Raw genomic sequence first — 27,313 nt, forward strand, 5'->3', positions numbered from 1 at the left:
TGTGTCCAGTGGCATGGCAGCGCACGGCGCCCAGCTCGCCACGTTCTGGTCTCTACTTGTGCTGCCTTCCATAGGGAGTTTCTTTGTTCTCAAATTTTCTCTAATTGCAGTTTTAGAAATCTGTTGTCCAATCTGGTGACTCAACTCATGCACTATTGATTTTTGCAGAGAAAAGCAGGAGGCTGAGACGGGCTCATAAAATGCCCATCAGCTCAAGGCTTGTGATAAAGAAATCAAAGGTAATGACTCTCATCGTCCTCCTCATCCATCTGTAGATAAAAAAGGGCTGGTTCTCATACAGCTTCCTCATCTTGTAATGATCCATAATCAGCCACTTTCCCATTTACGTATCTTTCCCTCCATCGAGCTGCTCTTTTGGTGTTTTCCTGTGCTGCGGAGCGCAGACACTTAAAACATACTGGTTGAGTGTCTGCTCTGTCAGCAGCCATCTTTTCCTTTCTGAACATATGGTTTTCATGTTTCATCTCACCCTCAGTGACCCATCCTTAGGAGAGGACTCCCTCAGCTGTCCCTTTTCTAACCAATTACTGTATTAAAACCAGCTCTGCAGAAAAGCTCCTGGTGGGTAAGTGGGACTTTCCAGATTGAGTGGAAAAAGGTAGATATATTCGCTCCATGAAACCCTTATTTGGCCACTTAAAAGGAACTGCAGAGCTGAGAGAGTTCTCATTCTCTGCCTCTTTCTTTTTTCCCCAGCCAGACTTACTTATCAGGATGTTTCTGAATTCTCTGGCCCTAGAAGGGGCCTTTTCCCAACTGGAATTTTCCACGTCTACAAGTTCAAGGAGTTCCGTTGTGCCAGTTTATTCAGCAGAGTGGCCCTAATGTATCCAGTCTCCCAAAGCAAGGGAAGGGTGTTGCTTCTTTCCGGAGTATCTGGGTGTTGAGACTGGTCTCAGTCACAGGAGAATGCTCTGCTCCCGTCCGGCTGGTCACCCCGCCACCCCTCCGACAGCCCACACTTCTTCCACCTCTGGATTTCTGTAACACCATGCCGCTTCACGTTCTCTTGCCCCCATCTCAGCTCTTCTTCAGTTAGCCTCCCACGCTTTCTGTGGAGCTTTTTCTAAGCCCTTCCAGCCCTCCTTTTCTCTGAGCTCCTACACTCTCCATAGTGTATACCGCACAGCGTAACACTTGTCGTGTTTATGGAGTTTGTGTGACCCAGGCTGGATTGTAAGAGGGATGCATTTTATATTTCTTCTCGTTCCCCCTAGTTGTTCACTGGTAGTTATTAAAATACACAAGAGTTGTTTCATATATTGTTCCCTTAAACCAGAAGACTTGGCTTCAAGTAGGACTAAACATGGTGTTAAAAAGTAGAGAGAGAGCCTTCATGATCTCTCTCTTCAGATTGGGTGCTGTAAATTGGCAAGTGTGGTGAACGCCTTCTCTGTTGTTGCTTCATGACACTTTTAGAGATGTTATTTGTAAGGCAGGCCTCACTGTACCAGCCGCCCAGACTTGAGGTCGTCAGCATGTGGCCGGAGCAGGGTGGACTGTAGAAGCCTGTTGATGAAGGGCTCCTGCTCAGTACGGTTTGCTCCGTGGCGCTTTCTTCTGCCTTCTCCATTCCCACTCTCATCTATTTGAGTAAGTCTAGACCGGAGCAGGAGGGGTAGTAACCTGATTGCTGAAGTCCGTTTAGTGTTTCAGATTCGGTTTATCTGTGCCCAATACACTGTGAGAGGAACAGACAGAAATGGAAGTGCAAAGCTCATCATGTCACCTTCCCCTAAAACTGCAATGGCATTCTACTGTGTAAGATAAAAAAGCCCGTCCTTAGCATGGCCTCTGGGCCCTGCAACGTCTGGCCTCCACTGCCTCATCTTGTACCATTTTCCTCTGGCTCATCATTGCCAGCCGCTCTGGCTCTTCCCCTTCATGGCTTGTTTAGTTCCCACTTGGTCCTGAGCAACATGTACCACACATTGTCACTTTCTCAGGGATGTCATTCCTGACACCTCTCCCCCCTCTCCACCCCTGCCCAAATCACACATTCCACGTGCAGTTTCTAATCATTGGTTTTGCTATTTCTCCCTATCACTTTTTGCCTGTTGTTCTTCATGGTTTGTAATTATGCATTTTTTGTGTGAGTATTGGTTCAACTATTTGTCCCGTCCTCGAGTGGAAGCTCAGTAAGGGTGGGGAGGCTGTCTGTCTGCTTGTTGTTTTGATCCCATGTCCCTATGTTAATTAAGGCTCAGTAAATGTTAGTTTGAAAAGGGATGAAAGCAGGTTGTAGGGCTTGGGGGTCGGCGATGAAGGCAGGCTGGCCGAGAACTGTGGTCAGAGAGACGTTTCTGGGCTCCGCGGAGGCAGTAAAATGAATGCTTCATGGCCTTTGGAGACTCAGGACTGGGGGTCACAGGCTTGGCATGGCCAGCCCGCTGGCCATGCCAGAAAGCCCCTGAGTGGCTTGCAGACCTCCAGGCAGCCCTCCCGTGTGTAAGGAACAGCAGCGATAGAATGTTTACAGTGTGCCAGACATTGAGTCAGTGCTTTAAAAGGTAGATATCACTAACCACCTTTACCCTGAGGAAACGGAAAACCCAGGGATATTAACACTTTGATAAAGGTCAAAAACCTAATAAGTAAGTAGCAGAGTTGAGATTCAAATCCAGGTGTGTTTGACTCTTCACTGCTTGCCCTGAACCCCCAAATCTGCACCTTCCTAGGAGCGGCTCCTGGGTTTCTTTCTCTACCTAGCCGTGTTCCATCAGGATATGATGCTTGGGAATCCATAGTAGTCTCCTCTGAACCCACATTCCTTCTCTTTCCAGTCCATCCGCAACTCTTTCCCATCGTCTCTAAAATCCTTTTCCTGTTATTACTTGCCGTCTCGGTAATCGTCAGTGGGTCACCGTTATTACCAAAACAAGAGCACGCGGGCCCCAGCCTCCAGCTTCTTCACAAACTATCCTCTGCTCTCGTGGTGGACTCTTGGAACCCCAGATGTCAAACGGACACATTCCTGCTCTGAAACAGGTCTAGAGCCGTTCTAATTCGTCTGTACTCCACAGGTCCGTACCTTTCGATAGTCATATGAAATCCTCCAGTGAAGCCTGGAATCCTGTTCCACTGCTTGGTGAAGAAATACCCTTGTATATGTTCTTACAGTTTTACTCAGCTTTTATTTGTTTTTACTTTATTTTTTATCTTCTTCTCCCAGTTTGACTGGAAGCTCCTTGAAGCATGAGTATATATTACATTTCTTTTTATTTCCCCACGGCATCTGATTTAGTAGGATAAACATGGTAGATGTTCAATAAATACTTGGTACATGAGTAAATAAACCGTGCTTCTAGTTTTCTGTCTCACTAGGGTTTTGCTTTACATTAATATGTTTCACTGCACTAAAGAAGGTTATACAATTTGAAAAACAAAGAAACTAGGGTCTTGCATACATTTCTGATTGGGGACTTCAACACATTGGGCTATATATGAACTATAACATTCTCACAGATAGAAGTACAAAAATATTGACATATTGACTGCCAGTGGAAGCCGCAAAAATACTGCTTATATCCTGTTTCCCCGAAAATAAGACCTAGTTGTACCACCAGCTCTAATGCGTCTTTTGGAGCAAAAATTAGTATAAGACCCGGTCTTACTTTACTATAAGACCGGGTCTTATATTATATAGAGACCGGGTCTTATGTTAATTTTTGCTCCAAAAGATGCATTAGAGCTGATGGTCTGGCTAGGTCTTATTTTGGGGGAAACACGGTAATAACTGTATGTTTTTTTGTTTTTAGTTTGTGATATGGTACTCAACTTAGTAAATAATGCACATTGCAGCAACAGCTGAATAACCACGTTTAACAGTACTTTTAATATAATGAATGCCCTTGGCAATAAAATAAACATAACTGTGATTCACTATATAAAATCAAAAAAACTGAACTGTGGATACAATTTCCCTTAGGCCACTCAATTTTTTTTCCAGTAGATTTACCTTTTTAATTATATTTTGCTTAGGCTAATTTTAAAATTACTTTGCATTTCCTGGCAGCAGGGTACTTTATGTGTCATGGGGACACACATTTAACAGTCATAAAACTATCTGTAAAAGCAAAAAGCGTATTTCCCCCCAAAGGATCTTTTTTAAGAATTAAAATGCACAACTGATCCTTAAAAAAAAAAGTTTAAAAAAGTGCATAGTCACTTAACCCGGCATATAAATTATTTTCCACATTGGTTTGGGTCTTTTTCTCTTCCTTTTGTGCTCTACAATCAAAAGAAAGAAACCCCTTCAAGGAAACATATCTGCTATGTAGTTACACTATGTTACAAATTGGAATTTTAGCTGAAGTTAATGGCAGAAAATGTCAGTGTAAATTAAGAGCATTATCTAAACCTTATTAATGAAGTAATGAGTATCCTTGTGAAGCAAGAACACAAGATATCACAAGGTCTGGGTCCTAGAACTGACTCCTATCTTGTTAAATGAGCTTGAGAAAGTAATTAACTCTTCTGTTCCTTTTTTTTTTTTTTAACCAAAGAACTAGGATGAGAACATAAATCTTTTTTAGTGTCTCACAAGGCGTTGTGAAACTCCAAAGGGGAAGAGCAATCAGAAAAATTGTGAACCAAGACTTTGAAAGAATAGTGGAAGTTACTCATTTAGTGGTTTTGATTGATCTTTAGTTGAGAAACAGCTGAAAGTGTTGAATCAGGTTCCCTGAAACAAGATGTATGAAATTCATTTTTACTTACTGAACACAGTCGGGTTTTGTGATCTTAGTGCTGTAAAATCAGTTTCATTGCTAAGAAAGTGATTTCAGCTCCTTTGGAAAGGTCTCCGGATAAATTAATGGGTTTCTGAAGTTTATTTTAAATGTTATTTTTTAAATAGGTGCTAAGTAGTGTAATGAGATTTAGTCTTCATGTTGCTATGGGTGAGTTTTGTGAATGAATGAGTTATTAGCAAACTAAGATTCTGTTTTATAGGAATATTTTAAGAACAAGCTAAGAATGTGTATAATTTCTTAAGAAAAGGAACTAGGGCTCCTTGGAAAAATGGCTGATTCCTGGACTGGGGCAAGGGGAAGTACAAGATAAGCCAGTAACATCTTATGGTGCCAGAAAGTCTTCAAAAAAGGACAGGGGCGTGTTGAAAGGGTGCCTGTGCTGACTAGAAGAAGCTCCCGAGAGCTAAGTCTGGGACAATTTGAGCAACAAAATAAATAATGATAATGATAGATTACACTCAATATAATAGAATAAATTTCTATGAGTCAATGCTTGAATAAATAAATAATTGAATAAATAAAGAGGGAGAAGGAGCAGCTCTTGCTTACACAGAAGTCTGATTAATGAATATAGAAGGAATGATGGAAGTAGACAATCAGTGTTTGGTAAACACCAGAGTAATGATTGTTGCAGACCAGTTGCACACCTGCATGCTAAAATTAGTAGGTGAAAGTATGGTAAGAAAAGGACATTTGCATAGTTTCAAAATCTCTCTTCCCAAGATGATAATTTCAGAGAGAAAAATACTAACTTTACAGTGGAGAAACTTAGGTATTGCATTAAACAAGTGTTCAAATTTAACATCATCTGTAACGAGATATATCAATAGCATGTACTTCTTGATAAAATACACTGAAAAGGGTATTACATCACTTCTGTGGGTTTTTTTCTTACTGTTTTAAATTGTATATTTTATTTTGAAAAATTATATTAACATGCAGTTTTTTGAGGTATAATTGACATACACCATTATATTAGTTTCAGGTGTACAACATAATGATTTGTCATTTGTATATTGCAAAATGATCACCATAATACGTCTAGGTAACATCTGCCTCCATACCTAGTTACAGATTATTTTTCTTGTGATGAGAACTTGTAGAATTTACTCTCTTAGCAATTTTCAAATGCAATACAATATTATTAACTCTAATTGCCATGCTGTACATTACATCTCATGACTTATTTATTTTATAATTGGAAGTTTGTACCTTTTGACTCCTTTTACTCATTCCGTCCAACCTCTACCCTCTACCTCTGGCAGCCACCAATCTATTCTGTATCTATGAGCTTGGCTTTTTCACATATAAGTGAGATCATATGGTATCTGTCTTTCTCTGTCTGACTTATTTCACTTAGCATATGCCCTCAAGGTCCACGCATGTTGTCACAAATGGCAATATTTCATTTTTTTTTATGGCTGAATAATATTGCATTGTATATACATACCACATTTTCTTCATTTATTCATCGATGTTACACTTTGGTTGTTTCTGTATCTTGGCTATTGTAAATAATGGTGCAATGAACATAGGGGGTGCATATATCTTTTTGAATTTGTGTTTTCATTTTCTTCGGATAAATACCCAGAAGTGGAGTTGCTGGGTCATGAGGTAGTTCTATTTTTAATTTTTTGAGTAACCTCCATACTGTTTTCCATAGTGGCTGCACCAATTTACATTCACACCAAAAGTGCATTAACAAAATATAGAGAGATCCCATGTATTTTTTACCTACTTTCCCCCAATGACAACTATAGTTGCAAAATAATAGTATAGTATCATAACAAAGATACAGTAAAGTTACAGCCATTTCCATCATTACAAGGCTCCTTCATGTTACCCTTGTATAGCCACACCCCTTTAAAAATTGGATTTGTTGTCGAGTTAATTATGCTAATTAATTTTTTTAATTTTAAAAATTGTGGTAAAATACACATAACATAAAATTTACCATCATAACCATTTTTAAGTGTACAGTTCTGTGGTATCAACTACATTCATATTGTGCAGTCATCACCACCATCCATCTCCAGAACGCTTTCATCCTGCAAAACTGAAACCCTGTACTTATTAACCAACTCCTTATTCCCTTTTATCCCCTACCCCCTGGAAATACCATTCTACTTTCTGTCTCTATGAATTTGACTACTCTGGGTGCCTCCCATAAGTGGAATCATAGAGTATTTGTCTTTTTGTGACTGGCTTATTTCACTTAGCATAATGTCTTCAAGTTTCATCAGTGTTGTAGTATGGATTTCCTTATGCTTTAAGGCTGAATCATACTCCACTGTGTGTATACATATATATATTACCACATCTTGTTCATCCATTCATCGGGGACACTTGTGTTGCTTCCACCTTTTGGCTGTTGTGACTAGTGCTGCTGTGAACACGGTGTACAGCTATCTCTTTGAGACCTGCTTTCCGATCTTTCAGGCATATACCCAGAAGTGGAATTGCTGGATCATATCGTATCTAGATTCTCCTTTTACTCTCCGTCTCCTTTGCTCTTCTCCAAGCCCTGACTCTCTCTTGAGTATCTTGTCCTTTTAGAGATTTAAGTTTTAAAAGTTCTCATGTATTTATCTCTTTAAGTAATGTAGCAAATCCTTAATTAAGAAGATTGTTTAGAGAATAGAGTATACCAGTTTATTGAATTTCCTGGCTAAGTGACCAGAAACCCCTTTGTTTCAATCCTTGCTATTGCAGAAGTGTGTTAGTTCATTTTATTCTCTTAATAAGTACAGTAGAGTGGACATAACTGCCTCTCTGATAATTCAGGATCCTGTGGTGCTTCAGGGCTGTCATTGTGAACATGGATTCACAGCGCAGTGTACAGATACGAGTTATTGGGGATTGGGACAACGTACTAACCCCTCTGTATTGTTTACAAAACTAAATCCATGTTAGGACTTTGTTTTATTATTTATGTGTTTATAAGCAAATCAGACAACACAGTGTTATATAATATTTGAAAGATGTTTGCTAGACCTTCCCACCTGGCCATCTTTACTATTTTTTTCTTCTCTGCCTTCTTCCTTGCATCTGTATCCCACATCACCAGATAATGAGCTGTGTCCTAGCTCTGAGTAAGCACATTTACTGTGATTCCCTGAGAATAAGACCTAGCCGGACCATCTGCTCTAATGCATCTTTTGGAGCAAAAATTTTAATATAAGACCCGGCCTTATTTTACTATAAGACCGGGTCTTATATTAATTTTTGCTCAAAAAGACTCATTAGAGCTGATGGTCTGGCTGGGTCTTATTTTCGGGGAAACATGGTAGGAAGTATAACTTGTGTAGAAGGAAATGGAATCTAGAATGCAGTATTCATTTTCCTCTCCCAGCTGCATTTCTTCATCTTTTACTATGCTTCAAGGAAGAAAACTAGAGCTTTGGAGAAGAGAGAATTAGAGAAAGAACGAGATAGAAGAACCCAGAAGAAGAGAAAAAGTAAAGAAATGAATTACGAAGAAACACAAAGGAGGGAAAGGAAGAGGCGGCGGCATGAGGGGTTAAGTGAGAGCAGAGGTTGTTAGAGAAGTCCGAAAGTCAGGCTTTACCTCCTTAAGTTCATGTTTGGACTAAATAAAGCCCTCACCTCTCTGGGTCTGAGGATCAGTTGCCAGGAACCTCTTCCTGTGGCTGTGACAAGTAGGTAACTAAACCAGAGATTGCTTGGGCTAGAATGGGCTTATTTAGCATCCTGCAACTAGCATTGCTTGAGTGCCCACCATCCACGGCCTCCTGAACTTAACGACCACGGGTCCACTAGTCAAAAACAGAAAAGACCACACCTCCATTCCAGATGTTTTGTTCACCATCCTGTAGACAGAATGGAGTAGTCCTCCACGTTTCTCCAAGTCTGTTCTCTGTCCTCTGTCTGCACATGTCTTTCTCTAATTCTGGGGCAGGTGGCTTGGAGGGTCTGCCTGGTTTCCCTTCAGCTGGTAAGCCCATACCAACATAATGCTTGGAGGCAGAGGTCCTACCATGCCAAACTGTTAGATTTTACCTGATTAGAACTTTGCCTGACAAGGAGTAGTACCCTCTTTTACAGGAAACAGAGAAATGAAGATACCTGGCACGTTTTAAACATAGTTTCCCAGGCAGGTAGAACAGGTTCTTCTTACTTGTATTTTTATCAGACCATAGGGTTTACATGACGTATGTCTAGGCTTGGAAGCAGACCTGGGAACACAAAGGCTTAATAGTTTTAAGTGTACCTTTTCCGTGTGTTACTCCAGAATGAAGCTGAATACAGTTTTTTTTAAATATTAGGTTCAGGTGTACAAAACAATGTAATAGTTAGACATTGACACCCTCACAAAGTGATAACTCCCCCACCCCCACTACTACCTCTCTGACATCGTACACAGCTCTTACAATTCCATTGACTCTATTCCCTATGCTGTACTCCACAGAAGCTGAATACGGTTTAAGGTAATTTAGTTACAAAGAAATTATGGCAATTAATGCTACTTCTTTGTACAGAAGTCAAAAAGAGAAGTAAAAATTATAGGCAGGCTTGATTAATGTCTAATAGATTACTAATGTTGCACTGTTTGTGGCTTGTTCGCAGCTCACATTTCTGATCTGGAATGGCTGTTCTGCTTAATGAACTTATTTAAACAATCTAAGGTATAAGTTTTCATTATAAATGTGATTCCTATCCTAGACTTTTCAATCTGACCAAGAAATGAGACACACAGGAGCAGGTGCCATGCGCAGTGAGTGATTTGCCTGCAGAGACGCTCAGGAGGATATCACAAATCACTGACGCTCACCCCGGGTAATTTTGCCCCCCAGGATGTATGTGACAATGTCTGGAGACATTTTCGATTGTCATACCTGGGGAGGAGGTGCTGCTGGCATGGGGTGGGTAGAGGCCAAGGAAACTGCTAAACATCCCCCAAAGCCTAGGAAGCCCCTACAGCAAAGAATTGTCTGGTCCAAAATGCCAGGAGTGCCGAGGTTGCAAAACCCTGTCCTAAACACAGGCAGAAGATATGGTACAGGCTGAGGCATCAACTACATCACGAAAAACCCGAGATACCCAAGATGGGGCATCTCGGGGTTTTTTAGGTTTTTTTTTTTCCTTCTGTATTTCTATTTTGAAATCTTTTTAGATTCACAGACTGAGTAATTTTCATCTCTTTCTCTATTTCCTTAGCACTTGGTACATGGGAGGTTTTGTGAGATGTTGAGTGAAGTCAAAGAAAAGGAAAAAGACACATCAGAAACAGATCCATGTAGGTTTCACTTCCATGTAAACTATGTGAGAAACACTGAGGGTTCAGAGCAGAGGGGAAGGTTTGGAGCTAAGCTTCTTGGTTTCTTAGGCACATCCAGTGGGTCACCCCCTGCACTCGTCTGTGCCTTTGCTTCTGCTTGGTTTATGTTGCGTATGCCAGTGGAGCTGGTGTCCGGGAGAACGGCCCCTACTCAGGCCACCCACGAACTTTGGTCTTGAAAGAGATCATTTCACACCCTCTATCTTGCTTACCCCGGCCATGGAGGTTGGCCAGCTCAGTCCAATAGGCCATCACCTACTAAGTGTGTGTGTGTGTGTGTGTGTGTGTGTGTGTGTGTGTGTTGACTAAAACATAGAAACCTAAAAAGTCAGTGTTCTGTAATCCTGATAATAAATTGGTAGGTATTGCTCCAGTTTGTAAATGCATATATTAATAATCTATAATTATTAAAGATAAAAATGGAATTATAATTTTATTGTATAGTATACTATTTTACAACTTGTGTTTTTACTATACTATATCATGGATATTCTTGACTCTATCTAGTATGAGGGGTAATCATTTAAAGTTGTGTCCAAAATAAGGATCATAGTCTCCACCCACCTACTTCAGAGGCATTAGAAAGACTCAAATACAAATGAAGGTTTGTCAAGCGTGTTGAGTTTCTTAGATGAAAATACCACGATGTTATGTAGCATGCTGTTTTTAATTGATTCTGTGGTATGATTCTATTACTAGTTTCTTTTGAGATGTGATTGAAATAATGTTAAGGACATTCCGAGTCCTCAGAAAGAAACCATTCTGGCTGCGTTACTGTAGCTGGTGCCATACTCTTAGATTTTGACGGCCTTTGTTGTGCTCCCCACAGGCAAATATGTGTATCAGCCCATGACTCCTGTGGAACAGCTTCCAAGCACTGAGATTCCCGCGAAGCCCCGGGAGCCCACCAACACCATTCAGATCTCCGTCTCCCTCACTGAACACTTTTTGAAATTTGCATCTGTCTTCCAGCCTCCCCTCCCGCCTGATTCACCAAGGTACTGTATGATCTCAGACCTCTTTATTGACAACTATCAGGTTAAATGTATTAATGGGAAGATGTGTTACGTGCAGAAGCAGCCAGCACCACATTCCCACAAAATGAGTCCTGAGGAGGTCTCTGCACACGATGCCTTAATTTCAAAAGAGAGCAATACACCAAAAATAGATCACTGCTCTTCTCCCTCAAGTTCTGAGGACTCCGGAATCAATGCAATCGGGGCTCACTATGTGGAATCGTGTGATGAGGACACAGAAGAAGGCGCAGAACTGAGCTCAGAGGAAGATTACAGTCCAGAGAGCAGCTGGGAACCGGACGAGTGCACCCTTCTCTCCCCATCGCAGTCTGATCTGGAGGTGATTGAAACCATAGAAACTACCGTGTGAGTCGGGCAGGAAGCCACACCTTCTGGTCCACACCGACCGAGCTTTCCTCCTTTTGTCTGATGGCTCCTTTTCCCAGTGCAGTTGGTATTTTCTACCTGTCTCTAACAATAGCAGTTCAATGGTCTGCTGATGAGCTTCATTCTTAAATTTGTCTTATAACTAAGATATTCTTTTTCTTATAAATGGTTTTCTTTTGTATCTTGACTCACTTTCTGTGTAGCATCAGGTGTCATCCATTGTGGTGCAGCCTTAATTTCACGGGGAACTTTGCAAACGGTAATGTGGTGATGATCACAGAGTGTCGTGGGTGAGGGTGAGGAGCGACCCAGAGTGAAGGAGACAGTGTTTCCTAAATAGCCGGTTCTTCACAGAAAACTCCTTAGCGTTCCTCTTGGCAGGCTGCTAGTCCCGGATGGGCATCAGCTCACGTGAGGGGAACGGAGCGTGCACTGGTGGATGCCACTGTGTCCCTTTGCCCTTCTCCCCACCATCTGCATGGGTCTGGGCCAGTGTTGCCTGGCTTACTTCTAGGAAGGTACCAGAGGCCAGCTCGGCCTCTAGTTACGGCCAGTTACGGCACAACCCTCATGAGGTGGGGCTGAGCTAGACCTTCGTTTAACAGGAGATGACATCTTCAATTTCATGCTCAATCCAGCTTTAGCTGAGTGCCTACACTTTGCAGGGCGCTCTGGGGATATAGAATGAATAAGACCTGACTCCCCACATGAAGGGACCCACAGTCCAATAGGGGAGATAACACATGCAAGTAACAGTACCCAGCATGCTCTGGGAACCCACAGAAGGAGAGATGTACTTGGCTTTTACCTGGGGAACGCATTGCAGTATTTGAGCTGGTCTCTTAGGGAGTTCCCCCAACATTTTCCAGCTTTTCTTAATTGTTCTTCAAATCTGGGGAAAACTTTTAGGAAGTTATATAGATATTATGTTTAGGAGGCAGCCACATCTGATGTCTTAAGAAAAGAAACAATAATAGTTTTAGTTAGCATGGAAATGCTAAAGACAGCAGTCCTTTAGGGATTAGGAATGAATCTAATAGGTTTGAATAATTCTGCTTCATTTGGTTGTATGAAGCATTAGAATGGTTTAGGTGAAAAATGGATTAGAATTCAGTATGATGCATGGGTTTTTTTTATGCAAATGCAAAAGCAGTTGAAACAGTTCCCTGCTAAGTCAGAAGAAAATATTTTGTGTAATATTCACTTGACTACAGTAATATTCACGATCTGTTGTACATGTTCTCTTTTTTCACACATGCAAAATAGTGCATAATGCTTTCTTATTTAGATCTCTTCAGAATTCTCCTCCTAATCTCTGCTTATACCAGGTGTGTTCTTGTGTGAGTTGGTTATCTGCCACTTCTCCACATCTGCTCTCTGTGAGGCATAATTAAGAATCCAGGACATTTAAAATATGGCCTAATGCAAGTAGAACTATCAAAGTTGGAGACAGAGAACTATTTCTTATATCCTGACTATCCGAGAGAGCACTCTCATGGCATTATCTTGTGCTCTGTCAGCATTAGGGCATATCTCTTCTGTGTCACATTAGTTTGTGGTTTAAGAAATAGAGAGAGGCCTGTTGTGTTCTTCCCCGAGGCCTCCATTTGGCTTCTTTCACAAATCTCTCTGGGCAGAATCTCCTTTCCTAGTTGTATGTGTAGTTCAAGCGGCTAGAACACTTTGTTGGGTTTAGGTGCCCAAAACATCCATGGGGTTTAGAAAGCAGTGTATGTATATTCTTTTGAGAACAACATTAGTTGAAACTGTCTACACTAGATGAAAATGTAGCATCAAGTTCCCACTTACTGAAATGTAAGGACTCAACAAGTGAAACCAGTAAGGTGGTGAGAGGAGCTCCAGGAGCAGCAGGGCAGAGTGCAGGGCAGGTGAGGCGGGGGTGCAGAGAGGGCCTCCCCCACCGGCCTGGCCCACCTAACCCGGGGGGCTTGGGGACAGACACCTGATGAGCCCTGCCTCAGGTTCTTAGTGCCTCCCTCATTGAGTGGCCAGCGGAAGGCGCGCTCAGAAGCCGTCAGTCAGCTGCTGGGCACTCAGGGCTCACAGCGCCACCTGGGCCGGGTCTGTCTGCACCTACACCCGTGGGAGGCTTACTGCATCCCCTGGTGGGCATACGGAGGGTCCGCTTTCTCTACGCCGTTCCTGTTAGTTCTCTAACCTGGGCCCAGATTCCTGCCCCTTAACTAATGGGAGTCAACCACCAGGTCTCAAAAGCCATGCAAATACGTGGTCACAGGGCCACGTTTCTGAAGCTGGCTGTGTCAGGGTTGGGCCCTTTGTCAATAAGACCTGTGACTTTGCCTAGGTTCCTGTTTTTTAAACTCTTGAACTGCCATTCAGGTTAGCCACGATTTTCATGGAATTTTTGGATTTAATAATGTTGATATCACTTTAAATATTTGCACAATCTCTTTATAATTAAAAACTCACTAAGCTTCACTTACTGTGATATATTTTATACAATTGGAGATGTTCCATTGGATTCTAAATATCAGATGCTCCTGGATCTCAAAACAACCTTTTCTAAATAAGCACAAGCAAGAATTTCTTTTGTCCTAGCACTGTTAATACTTCTCTAGAAAATCATATATGATTGAACCAGAATTCGTTTCTTTATGCTTGCATTCCAAAAACAACAGATAAGTATATAAAAATGTGTAGTTTCAATTTAAATTCTAGGCCTGTTCTGTTCTATGTTATATACAAGAATTTCTCTGTAATCCTGATATTATATCGCTCATTTCTATAAGCATATTTATAGGCACTTTAGAAAATGTGTAAGCTGCAACATGTATTATAGATATTGGACACAGTCATGTTACGTAGCCTTTGGATGATACTTGTACACTGAGAGATATGAAAGCTTTATCATTTGGACCTGTGGTATGCTCACGTGGAGGACAGGGTTGGGCTGTGTGGATGGAGACTCTGCTCTCTTGGGCTTTGATAGAAACCTGGCACCTTTCCTACTTTTTGAAAGTTGGTGTAAAAGTTATCAGGTGGAAGATAAAAAAATAAGTACTGCATGGAATTTAGCTTTCTTATCTAAGATTTATTTTAGAATTTTCAGGTTTCAAATGTGCTCATAACTTTTCTGAGAAATGACAAGCCAATTAAAATCCCTTGTGGCTATACCTAATTGGTACATTAACAAATAAGGCTTTATAATCAAATCTAGGTTATTTTTGTACCTTGTCATTTTCAAGATTTGAAAAGAGAATTTGAGGACTAACCCTGGAAAGGGAAAACCTTTTAGTTCAAGGTGGTATAGTACTACACAAAGTAAAACGACCAAAACAAGAACCAAACTGTGAAGGTGTTGTCCTGACATAAGTTTTGGATTTGATCTAGGGTTTGATTCTGTCTTGGGGATGGTAGTTTTATTGCTTAACCTTCATTTCCTGGCCTGCTTGAAACATCATAATTCTTTTGGAACTGATCATAACAAACTCCTTTTGTTATGCACATGTCTCTATTTGGGTAGTAGGATGCAACCAGATAATTTAGAAAGCTGTCAAAATATCAAGATATGTTTGGCGGTATCAATACTACTAGGCAAGAAAAAAAAAACTAGCATAAGTTAAAATAATATTTATACAGTCAGCTCTTAATTTTTCCATTTTGTTTGCAAAATTTTATTGAAACGTTTTGGCGTTTTACATGAGGAAAACAAATTTTTAACAGTTTTCTTTCTTATTCCTCTCTCCAGAGGAAGTATGAGTCAGAATTAAGGAGGCCAGTTGTATTTTAGGCTTTTTAGAAAGTAGATGTGACTGTGTCTCTTCCCACTGAGGAGGGGCGGGGAAAGAAGTGGGAGTTCTCTCTTTATCAGTGCTGTCATTCCAGGGATTCAGTATTTCTCACATCCAAACAAGTACAATGACTTTTCTCAAAATTAATTTTGGAATAATTTACCTTTTAAAAATGTTATGTCTCTGCTCCCTTTCATTATTGCGGATAATTGAGAGTTGACTGTATTAGGAAAGGGCCATGTTTCTATTAGCGCTTTGAGTTCTTTTTCTATTAAGATTGAAGCAGTGCTCTCTTAATAGACCTGTTTGAACAAGTCTGAAAGCAAATCATCACTAGAGGTTTTAATATTGAGCTTCCATATCACTGTGTCATACACTTTTTAAGGCTGTTCATACCTTTCAATGTGCACTTACTGTGCTATTTTTTAAACCTATTTTAAAGTTTTAAGCATAATGTTGACCATTCTGTAATTTCCTAAAATGATATTCTGTTTTCCTATAGAAAATTTCCTTTATGTATCATACTTTAGGAAAATACTACCTTGTAAAATAAATGTGATTTTTTCCTTTTGTACCAGCACAAATTTGGTATTTTGGAGTTTGGAATATTTCGTCCCTGCAATCCCTCCTTTAGAGAGGTTCTGTCTGATTTTAAAAAACACAATGTGAACTGGATAAAACAAAAACCCACATTTGTAAAATGTGAAACACTTACACTGAGTGCTCACCTTGTGCCAGGAAATGAGCAGTTTACATCCTTATCCCATTTAAACTTTACAAAAGCTTGATGAAGTGCAGGTAAATGTTATTATCCATAATATACGATCATGGTAACCCATCATGATAACTCCCAGAGCCCTTTGTAATAAGAACTTTTTTGTTGGCTACATTAGATTTATACAAATAAAACTTACATCCCCCCACAAACAGTATTTATTTCACACAAAGCCACAAGCTTTGTATTCAGTTCAGACATGCCATGGAAGAGCTAAGCACAGGTCCTTGGGGTGCAGTCACTCGGTCACTGAGGTCCAGGGCCCACACCTCAGTCTGGTAAATCCAGGAGCTCAATTTTTACATTCGGCACACCCAGAAAAGAATAACTTCTGGGATTGGCTTTTATTGAGTAACCTCAATGGGGACTGCTAAATACATTCTTTTATTAATAATAGTAATCAGATCAGTTAGTATTACTAATTTTAGTTCAATAGCTACCTTACTGGTTTCTGTGAGTAATCTTCACAGCCACCCTCCGAGGGAGATTTCAGCATCCCCATTTCACAAACCAGGGAAAGAACCCAGGAAGTAAACATTTTTGCCCTAAGTGGCACAGCTGGTAAGCAGTGGGAGTCAGGATTTGAACCCAGTCACTTTGGTTCTAGAGCTCCGGGATCTCGGCCCTTTGTTGGTGTTGTCCACCCTTGTAGCGCCCTTCCCACCCTCAAGGCACTTGGAGGCTGAGTCAGGAGGCTGCTTGGTGCACCTGGGAGGGCAGCAGCAGGTGTGCCACTGCTGTCTTTCACCCAGCGAACCTCCCCACCGGCGGGTGGCTGCTCTCCAGGCAGTGGGATGAACACCCACAGGCTTCCTTCGTCTCTGCGCCTTGTCTGCCTCACACAGACCTGCTCCCCCCCGCCCCCCACACACCATCTATCTTTTGACAAATATCTCACTGCTTTTCTTAGACCATTGCTTCTTCCATGTTTAATCACATTTTGACCAGCATTCAAGGTTAGCTCTTTCTGTCTTCACAAAAGATAACTTGTATTTTAAAGTGACTTCTGCATACAGCTAATCTCATCTACTCTGTGTGCATTCTACTAATTTAACTCTAGATAATTGTATTGCCAAGCTCTAGAAGGCATTTCATTGTAGCCTCTTACAATTGCTGACTACACACACTTTACTTCTGCAATAAACCTTAATTTAGCCTCTCATCCTCATTACAGTGCAATCACTGGGAGCTGGTAATGCCTTTAACCCTTGGAGTGCCAGCCCAGTTGTGTGCTGCCAAGAGCTGTGGGTAAGACAGGAACTCGGGACTCAGGTTTGCCACGTCTGGGTCAAGGAGCGGCAACTGGAGGACAGATGGAATCCTTCAGGAGCCAGGCAGACGTGGGAATCTGAGGGAGATACAAGTGAAAAACAAGGCAAAGGAAATATGTGTAGACATTAATGGTGATTTTCTGTTTGCTTTTTTGAATTTTCCTAGTTTTCTAAAATAAATTGATAATTACTTTTAAATTCTGAAGGAAACCCAGTAAGTTATGCTGAAGATAATGAGTCCTGGACATTGAGTGCAGGTGGAGCCTGACTTTGCTGGCACGTGGGGTGGAAGTGGAGGGCGCATGAGCCTGCTGGACGAGGCTAAAGGCTGGACTGGGCAGTGTGTGCCCTGGAACTAACTGGCCTCCGCTGAGGAGTGACCCCATTCCAGATTTCCAACCATGGCAGGAAAGTTCTTGGGCCAGTGGGTTGGAGAGAGAGGAGAGGATTTGTTTCTTGTCTTTCTTCGTCCCCAGCCTGAAGCTCTGCATGTGAATTTGGAGATGGGAGGTCAGAAAGCTTGGGCTCTGGTGAGACATCTTAGCCTCCATGACACCTAACCTGTCACCTAGTGTGAAACCCCAGATGATTTATCCCAAGAAACAGATCTAGAGTGTCACTGCAAGATGATGACAGAAAGTGCAGCATCGTGGATCAGCAAAGCACCGCACATCTGGATAGGGACTTACAATTATTTTCCCAGGTGTCAACTAACCTGCCATATCCAGTGACGCTGGGTGGTAGATGGGGTAGGATAATTTTGAGTTTTTGGCTGAAGCAACCAAGAGCTAAGGTAACCATACAGCCAGGTGAGTCAGTTGTACGTGGCAGGTGAGTAGCAGGGCCAGAGCTCCAAACTTCCTCTGATTCTAAATCCAGCAGGTGTTACTCAGCTCGTTGAGCCTGTGCAGTCACCCCCTGCCCTGCCCCTGCTCAGGCTTCTCCTCTCCCTCACCTGTCTCCACCCACAGTGAGGCCCCGGGCTGTCCCCTGCACACCCAGGCCCATCCCAGACTGAGAGCAGCCCGGCTCTAGGTGGGGCATCGAGGAGCCATAGCTCAGCCCTCTGGGCATCCATCACCTGTGTAACCATTGTTGCCAAGTCACTCTGGCTTTGTGCCCAGCCTGGCTTGACCTGGACCTGGGACCTCTGGAGTGTTGGTTATACAGGTGTGTTCACTTTGTGAATTAATCCAGCTGTGCATATAGGGTTTGTGAACATTTCTGCCCATAAAAAGTTTACCTAAAAAAAATAGTGACTTCAAAGAAAAGATGGTAATACCTGTTCTGTTTTAAGCACTGCGCTAAGGAGGATATGGAGCGGACAGAACATAATCCTGACCTCGGGAGTAATGGAGGCAGGAAACACCCATGAGTGGAAATAAGGTGAGACAAACTGCTTTTTCCTCGGGGGGCTGGGGAAGGTTTCACCGAGTACCAGGGTGTGGAGGACGCTGGTGGCAGAAGCATGGCCACGGACACCCCAAGAGGAGGGGCTGCCTGGAGGAAGCTCTGGTGACTGGGGCTGCCCTCTGGGAGCTCAGCAGTGCTCAGGCTCCCTGGGAGCCTGCAGTCTGCCCTGGGCCGCCCAGAGGACAGCACATCAGGAGGCCTTTCCGGCATCTCTGGGCACATCACAGGCATCCGACTCTAGAGATGCGCCTTTGGAAAAACATTTTCAGCAGGCAGAGCTCGGTAGGAACATACAGCTTCTGAGAGGATCCCTAAAGCTCTGAATTATTTATTCGCTGAAGCATTCATCATTGATGAGGCCCCTGTCGGCTTTCCTCTTCCACAAACACCTTCCCTCCCCCTCAGCAGGGCAGGCTCTGGTTGGTAATATGCTACTTTGTAAAGCATCTTCCCACATGTCACTTGAACTTTGCTATAGATGGAGCAGATTGCTTTTATCTTTTCCAGAAGAGCAAACAGCCTTCCTCAGCTCCTACGAGGGCCAGTGCGGTCTGTGTCTAGAACCCGGGGCTCTTTCCAACAGTCCATTCTGCCTCTGGTGACTCCATCCTCCCGGTGACAGACTGTGGATGAGGGGAGGGGGATTCAGCTGAAGCTCGGAGCTGAGCGTAACCATGTTTTCAGGTTGTCCATTCAGATAATTACTGTTTACCAAGTAGGAAAGATGTGATGGAAGCTGCCGTGTTTGGCCCCCCAGAATCCACTCCACTCTCCTGTCAGGGCTCCAGTTTCCTTTCAGAGGATCACCCCCCATCCGGGCACAGCATGGGAGGAAACTTCAGACCAGGTACCTGCCCTCTCCAAATGGAAGCTGAAGGCTCTCTGGCATTCCCCTCCCCCAGATCTTTCCTCTTACCACATGTCACAGCCCAGGGCTGAGCATGTGACTTAGAAAAACAGCTGAAGCGTAGCCCTGGGGCTGCAGCAGGGCACTCAGGGCTGCCCCTTACCCTGCTCCTGGGTCCTGGGCGCTGCCCGTTCTCCTCAGTAAGCTCCATAGCGAGGTCCGCAGAACCCTTGCTGTTACTGAGTCTAGAAATATTTCCAGATAAGTTTCTGCCCCTAAGGAACAGCTTTGAAGTGGGACCTGACATCACTGCAGACTAGAACCTGTGCTGAGTGCCACAGGAGGGGACAGGGACAGTGACGGTGGCTTCTCTTCTACCCTTAGGGGAGGCAAGAGGGCATTTCAAATCCAGTCCAGTTTCTTCCTAGGAAGGCATGACCTGCATGTAAAGCTCCTGTAATGTAGTCAGTGGTGCTGTGACTCGAATGACAAGCTCAAGAACTCTTGGGGACTAATCTAATAGGACAGTGGCTACAGAGGAGTCATTTGGTGGCATTCACTGGCCCTGATTTGAGCCTCAGTAACTGCCTTGGATTGTTAGGCTACAGAATGAAGGAGGACAATCACCAAGTTTGTTTTGAGACTATCAAACTCCTTTGGCCTTCATTTTAGGCTCATCAAGAAACCTTCTGATCTGTAACATGGGGAGGCAGCATCTTGGCTCTGGAACCACAGTTCTGAGGTAAGATCCCTGCTCTACTGCTTCTTGAGTATGTCACCTTGGTTAATTTATTTATCCTGTCTGAACCTCAGCTTTCTCATCCATAAAATGGGGTTGAGACAATCTCATACGGCTGCAACCAGCATCTGGTGTTCACTTAATGCCCAGCCCTTCCCTCCAATGTGCCCTCCTCGGGCTTCCGCCAGGAGGCACAGGAGGTGCAGCCAGGTCGCAGGAGGAGTGACAGGTGCACCTCGGAGGCCCTGTGGGTTTGCTTCCTGAGCCCTGCAGTCGAGGACAGCGTTTAAGCGTATCGTCATCTTTCTGCTGGTGGAGGGTCTGGCCTTCAATTTGTAAAAAGTGCCACCCCTGTGAAGCGCAGTTAAGTGAAGCACAATACAATGAGTGTGCCTGTATAATAGAAGCCAAGCTGACATCTAGGGGCGTTTGCCATGTGCCTGCACAATGCTGAATGTTTACACGCACTGTTTCCTTTAGTCTTCCCAGCAGCTTTATTTTATGAGAAATAGAAGCTTAGAGAAGTCAAGTGACTTGCCCAGGATCGCAGCTAGTGTGTGGCAGAAGCAGGCTCTATTGTCTGTTGAAGGTCAGCATGCTGCATCTAGTTTATGCACCTACTTCCTGTGGGCTTGTTGGTGAAAGAAAGCCAGTCCGAGTCTGACCATCCCTGAGTGGACTGGTGAGAACACAGCCCCTGAGCCTGTGAGGTGGAAAGCTAGTCTGTGCTTGTGGTGACCTCCTGACGTTGTTGGTTCAATAATGTACAAAGTCCCAGGGCCAAGAAATGTAAAAATCCTGCTTTGGCAGTCTAGTCCCATCACAGGGGCACTGGGGTGGTTGGGCTGACTGAACGCAGTCACGATGGAGCTGCCGCTTTGAATAAAGGTGGTGTTGTCACAACCAGGGTCTTTGAGCTGATAAAACTGAAATGTAGCAAGAAACATTCTAAAGGTTCTAAATGTCCTTTATGGCTTGACCGAGAGCGAGACAGCTAGCCAGCAGAACTTAGACACAGAGGCATTTATTGTTAGCACGGGAAAAATCTTACACTCAAGTGGGTTTTAACATAAACACCTGGAAAGGGACGTGCCCAGCCCCCCAGGCCGTGGCCCCCCAGCGCAGGTTTCAGTTCCATGGCAGCCCAGCCAACACTGGTCCCTGTTCCCCACAGCCGCAGAAGCTGACGTCCAATGCCATCAGTGGGACCTCCACCTATTCTCTAGGCTTCACGGGAAACAGGAAAAAGTTCCAACAGGCAAAGCGCATTTTCTCAACAAGCTGGATGGAGGTATGTGACATTCCTTTGCTTAAGAAGCAAAACAAAATCAATTAGTCTGGTAAACTGCTGCTGTGGCAACGTCATGGCAGAGACAGGGCTTCTCCCTGGGGAATAGAGGGCGTGAGAAAGCCCTGGGCACGAAGTCCACCTCGGACCCTCTGCTCAGACGTGGGAGGCAGTGAGGGCCAGGCCAGTCAACAGGTTCCCTCCCCAGACACCTTGCGATTGTCCTTGGTCTCCAGGGCCAGGCTCCAGAGAGGCTTCAGTCCTCAGTCACAGGCGGGGGATTGAGCTGTAGCTCGAAGTTCTCATTCTGGAAGATGCTGTGGAAAGCAGGGCCACTCTGGGAGCCACTGAATGGCCTGTAGCTCTCACTGCTGCGGTTCTGGGAGAGTTCTGTAAGGAGAGCCAGCTGCAAAGGAAGGCACACACATCAACCAAGGCTTGTGGGAGCAGAGATTCTGGGCTGGGGTACCTTGACTCCCCTGCCTCAAGTCCACGAGGGGCAGTGCTGCACCGCGGGCAGAGTGTGAAAACTGGGTTCAGGCCCCAGGTCTGTATCTCACACAGAAGTAATGTGACTTGGGCAAGTTCACTCCATCTTTCAGGGCCTAAATTTTCTCTGTTAAAACCGGTCTAGGTCAATCCTGTAGGCACATCACACTGTCTGATTCTGAACCGGCCATGCTGGCTGCTCCTTCCGCACCTGTTACATGACCCTGTGGCCTCGCCCTGAGCTGAGGGTCTCCATTCTCCCCGTCTTGGTGAGTTCTCCTCAGGGTGAGTGACCCTGCATTATGACCACTGGCTCTTTTGTAACCTGGGTAGCTCCACATGGATGTTCAGCTGCTACTCCAAACTCAGGAGCTCCAGGGGAAACTCAGAGACTACCTTCTCCTCTAAGAGTCCTCCCTGATCCCAGCTTCCCTATTTCCAACAATGACAGCAACGAAACCCTCACTCTATTAGGGGCTCAGTTATGAAAGACCTGCCAAGGATAGAGAATAGCAGGAGGAAAGGGCCATGCCAGCCAGGCGCTGCCACTCCGAGGGGCCAAGCCTTTTACCTCAAAGAAGCCTCTGCAAAAGGAGGGAGCCTGACGGCCCTCGAGATGCCCCTGCTGGTAAGAGAAGAGGTGAATTCCACACCCAGGGGATCCTGTGTGTTAGGCTCCAGGCCGGAAGTCCACGAGGACTTCGAACAGCCCAGGTCACTGTGGTGAATGCCTTTCAAGTGTCAGCACTATGCCAGGTCCTTTACATGTGTACTGTTTCTATTTAAAAATTTAAAAAAAATTTAAGTGTAGTTGGTACATAACTGTATTATAATAGTTATGTTAGTCTTAGGCATACAATGTAGTGATTTGGCATTTTTATACCTTACAGTGTGATCACCCCACTAATTCTAGGAATCATCTGTCACCATGTAAACTTACCACAATATTACTGACTATATTCCGCTTTCCCTTGTCACCCATCCCCTTCGTCTCTGTGTCTATAAGTCTGTTTTTGCTTTGTTATTATTTTTTAAAATTTCACATATAAGTTCACCACATTTAGTCCATTTACAATTAGAGTAATTATTGATAAGTATGTGCTTATTATCATTTTGTTAATTGTTTTTGGTTGTTGTTTTTGTTGTTCTTCACTCTTCCTTTTTTCTTCTCTTGATCTCTTTCCTTTTGATTTGTTGGTTTTCTTTAGAGTTTTTATTGGATTTCTTTCTCTTCATTTTTTTGTATATTTTTGGTTTATGGTTGCCATGAGGTTCATATCTACCTATCTATAACAGCCTATTTTAAGTTTATTGGGGTGAAAATTGTTAGTAAAGTTACACAGATTTATGTAACTTTGTTGTAACAGGTGTACAATTCTGTATTACATCACCAAAAAACCCATTGTGTGTTCACCACCCAGAGTCAGTTCTCCTTCCATCACCATATATTTGATCCCCCTTACCCTCATCTCCCACCCCCCTGCCCCCTTGCCCTTTGGTAACCACTAAACTGTTGTCTGTGACAATGACTTTGTTTCTTCACTTGTTTGTCTTATTCTTTTGTTGTTTTCAGCTTTATATACCACACATCAGTCAAATCATATGGTTCTCGACTTTTTCTGTCTGACTTATTTCGCTTAGCATTATAATCTCAAGATCCATCCATGTTGTCACAAATGGCATTATTTCATCTTTTCTTATGGCAGAGTAGTATTCCATGTGTAAATACACCACATCTTCTTTATCCAATCATCTATCAAAGGACACTTTGGTTGTTTCCATGTCTTGGCCACTGTAAATAAAGCTGCAATGAACATTATAACAACCTATTTTAAGCTGGCTGGCATTTAAGTTCAATTGCATTCTAAAAGCACTACATTTTTTCTCCCCACTTCACTCTTTGTTTCTGACATGTTTTTGATGCCATATTTTATATTTCTGTTTTGTGTATCCCCTGATTATTTCTTGTAGTTATAGTTAATTTTTTAACCTTCATATTAGCTTTATAAGTGGTTGATTCACTGGGATTATTGTATATTTGCCTTTACCAGTGAGATTTTTTATCTTTCCAGTATTTTCTTATTTCTGGTTATAGCTTTTTCTTTTCTGCATAAAGACTTTAACATTTCTTGTAAGGCCTGTTTAGTGGTTGTGAACTCCTTTAGTGTTTGCCTGTCTGGGAAACTCTTTATCTCTCCTCCAGTTCTGAATGGTAACCTTGCTGGATATAGTACGAGTATTCTAGGTCACAGATTCCTTTCTTTCAGCACTTTAAATATTTTCTGCTGCTCCCTTCAGGCCTGTAAAGTTGCTTCAGCTGAGAAATCAGCTGATAGCCTTATGGGGTTTCCTTTGTATGTGACTTGATGTTTCATTCTTGCTGCCTTTAAAATTGTCTCCTTATCCTTAACTTTTGCCATTTTAATTACAGTATGTCTTGGTGTGTGAGTCTCTTTGAGTTCATCTTGTTTAGAACGCTCTGTGCTTCCTGGATGTCTGCTTCCTTCCCCAGATTAGGATAGTTTGCAGACATTATTTCTTCAAATACTCTTTTTGCCCCTGTCTCTTCTCCTGGAATTCCTATAATGTGAATGTTAGGGCACTGGATGTTATCCCAGAGAGCTCTCATACTGTCCTCATTTTTAAAAATTCTTTTTTCATTTTGCTGTTCTGATTGGGTGCTTTACACTATTTAGTCTCCCAGGTCGCTAATCCGTTCTTCTGTATTAAATAATCTGCTGTTGATTCCTTCTAAGGTATTCTTCATTTCAGTTATTGTATGATCATCTCTGATTGGTTCTTTATTACATTTTCTAGCTCTTTTTTGAAGTGCTTTCTGAGGTCCTCTATGTACTCTTAAGTTTGTTGAGCATCCTTATGACCATTTCTTTGACTTCCTCATCAGGCAAATTACTTATCTCCATAGCCTTGGGGCTTTTCTCTGGAGTCTTTTCTTGTTCCTTCATTTGGGGCATATTCTTCTGTCTCCCTATTTTGTTTGACTTTCTGTGGCTCCTATAAGTTGGATAGGATAGCTATCCCTCCCAGTCTTGGAAGAGTGGTCTCTGTGTAGACTGTGTAGTGAATACTTTTGGCAGGCTGGTTGCAGTCGGCGCTTGGTGCCTGAAGTGTTGCCTGGCCTAGAGGAGAGGGTTCCAGGTGGGGCAGCCTGGTATGTGCTTGCGTCCAGGCCCTTCTAATTCGGTGGCGCTGCTTGATGCAGATGGGCCTGCTCGGTGTGCTCTTAGCGTGTGCCCTGTCGCTTTAACTGGCGGTGATCAGAGCAGGATCTGGGTGAGGCTGCTTTGCGAGCTTGCAGTTGCACTTTACTAGTTCTGCTCCCTTTCCAGACAGTGTAGCTCCTCACATGCTCAGTTGTGCCCCTCTCACTCCACAGGGGCAGCCCTGTGTTCATGCCCTGTTGCTTTACTCATCCGCAGTCAGAGCAGGGTCTGGGCCGCTCTGTGTGCATTTCAATGTCCTTTCTCCAGGTGGAGCAGGTCTGCACAGCAGCACCCCACTTACTCTGCCAGGGGCATCCCTGCATGTGGGTACCGCAGTGTTTTGTTAGCTCTATACTCTCTACTCTCTTCAGGTGAGGGAGCCTCTTGTGTGCAGAGACCAATGGGCATGCAAAGCGCACCCTTATCTACCCACTGGATCAATCACTGGGTGGAGGGGCCATTGTATGCACGCTATGGCACCCTCCTGATCCTGCTGGATCTAGTTCCAAGAGAGGTGGCTGAGGACACATACCAGTGCCCTGCAGGTCAGTTAGGGAACCTAGACAGAGCTCCCACTGGTTCTCTACATTCAGGGGAAATGTAAATAGTGGAGCTCACCACTTCCTCAGGACCTGGATTGTTCTCTCACCTCCTGGAGAGCTCTTGTGGTTCCCCAACCTTCTCTATGTGGTCCCTCTCTCTTGCTTGTTGTGCAGACTCTGTTCAATTGGCTCACAGTTGTGTCTCAGGAGGAATTGCTCTAAATATAGATGTACATTCGATGTGTTCTTGGGAGTGGTGAGCTCAGTGTCCGCCTACGCTGCCATCTTGGACCCGCTTCACATGTGTATCATTTCTAATCCTCTCCAACAATCCTCTGGGTGAAAAACCTGGAACCCCAAGAATTAAGTAACTTGCCCTAAGTCACCCAGTAGGGAGTGGTAGTGTGGGATTCAAATGCAGGTCCCTGTGGTCATTTTTGCTCAGCTGAGCTTCCCACAGTTCTCTCTTCCCTCGTCTGAGATAACTCGTCTGTTACGTACTCACCTACCCTGCCAGGAACTCTGTCTTCTAGCTGTTTGGCAAGGGGATCTCTCTTCACTCAGGCAATAGTGGCACAAGGCTCACATGTGTCCATTTGTCACTTCTGGTGATAACTCACTACCAATGGCTGTGGTAACTGGGGAGACATCCGAAGGCCCCTAAGTTCAAAGTGCCAATTTATCTAAAATAATCCAGCCCAGCTCCTGGATCTGAGATGTATGTGTCTGTCTCCCATTTACAGCCAGTTCCTAACTGGCTCAGAAGCTCTGACTGCAAGTTACTTATCTGGCCAAGGACAGACAGGAGGTACGCTTGCTCAAGCAGTCCTGCCAGGAACTTCACTACCACCCTCCGGAGAGGTTACAGAGAGACGGCCCTTGCTCTGCTCAAGCTCCGCCTCATGCCACTTCCTGACTTCTGTAACCCTCTCAGCTGCCCATTAGCCTGTGAAGTTCTCCTCAACAAACAGTACATACAATGCTATGAACAGAACAGGCAACAAATGCTACATAAACGTCAAGTTCTTTCACATTTAGACACTGTGAGGTAGAAAGATCAACCACAAAAAATATTTTCTGTTTCCCAGGAAAGAGCTATGTTTGTGTTCTACCTCTTTAACTTACTGATCTGGAAATCAATGAGGGCTGACACTGCATTTCCAAGACAGTAATTATAAATAAGGAAAGGAAAGCTTAACCATGCAAACATTACCCTGGAACTTCCTCGGTAGAGACGGCAAAGCTGATCAAAGGCTTGGATTTGCTGTGGATCCAGAACAGGTTCTGAGGTTGCCTGAGAAATAGAAAACCAATAAGGTTAGTAACACCCACGGGCGGCCTCTATAGTTGGCCAATGGTGAAATACAACGCTTTTTCCATTCCTCTGAAGAAAAGCTATGCTGCCAGCAATTAGTGAGAGAGATTTTACTGAACATTAATTAGAAATAAAAAATCCCTTGGTGTCAGCCCCCAGG

The 27,313-nt window shown here is 43.5% G+C and overlaps 2 protein-coding genes across 7 annotated transcripts in view; one reads left to right on the forward strand and one right to left on the reverse strand.

Annotated features, from left to right (window-relative positions):
- Positions 1–16,872, forward strand: part of C2H3orf70 (chromosome 2 C3orf70 homolog) — a 51,568-nt gene extending 34,696 nt beyond the window's left edge. The window contains exons 2-3 of one of the 2 annotated variants that reach the window (XM_033091471.1): positions 10,904–11,072; positions 11,265–16,872. In XM_033091471.1, the coding sequence (XP_032947362.1) occupies positions 10,904–11,072; positions 11,265–11,460 (365 nt within the window). In that variant the 3' untranslated portion in view covers positions 11,461–16,872. Of the gene's footprint in view, positions 1–10,903 lie in introns of both variants that reach the window. The other variant, XM_033091462.1, reaches the window with a different exon arrangement.
- A 4,431-nt stretch (positions 16,873–21,303) lies between these two features.
- Positions 21,304–27,313, reverse strand: part of VPS8 (VPS8 subunit of CORVET complex) — a 253,883-nt gene continuing 247,873 nt past the window's right edge. For all 5 annotated transcript variants that reach the window (XM_033091442.1, XM_033091449.1, XM_033091415.1 and 2 more), the window contains 2 exons: positions 27,052–27,132; positions 21,304–21,989 (listed from right to left, as the gene is read on the reverse strand). In XM_033091442.1, the coding sequence (XP_032947333.1) occupies positions 21,840–21,989; positions 27,052–27,132 (231 nt within the window). In that variant the 3' untranslated portion in view covers positions 21,304–21,839. The remainder of the gene's footprint in view (positions 21,990–27,051; positions 27,133–27,313) is intronic.

The sequence above is a fragment of the Rhinolophus ferrumequinum genome, chromosome 2 (genome assembly GCF_004115265.2).
Source record: "Rhinolophus ferrumequinum isolate MPI-CBG mRhiFer1 chromosome 2, mRhiFer1_v1.p, whole genome shotgun sequence".
NCBI lineage: Eukaryota > Metazoa > Chordata > Mammalia > Chiroptera > Rhinolophidae > Rhinolophus > Rhinolophus ferrumequinum.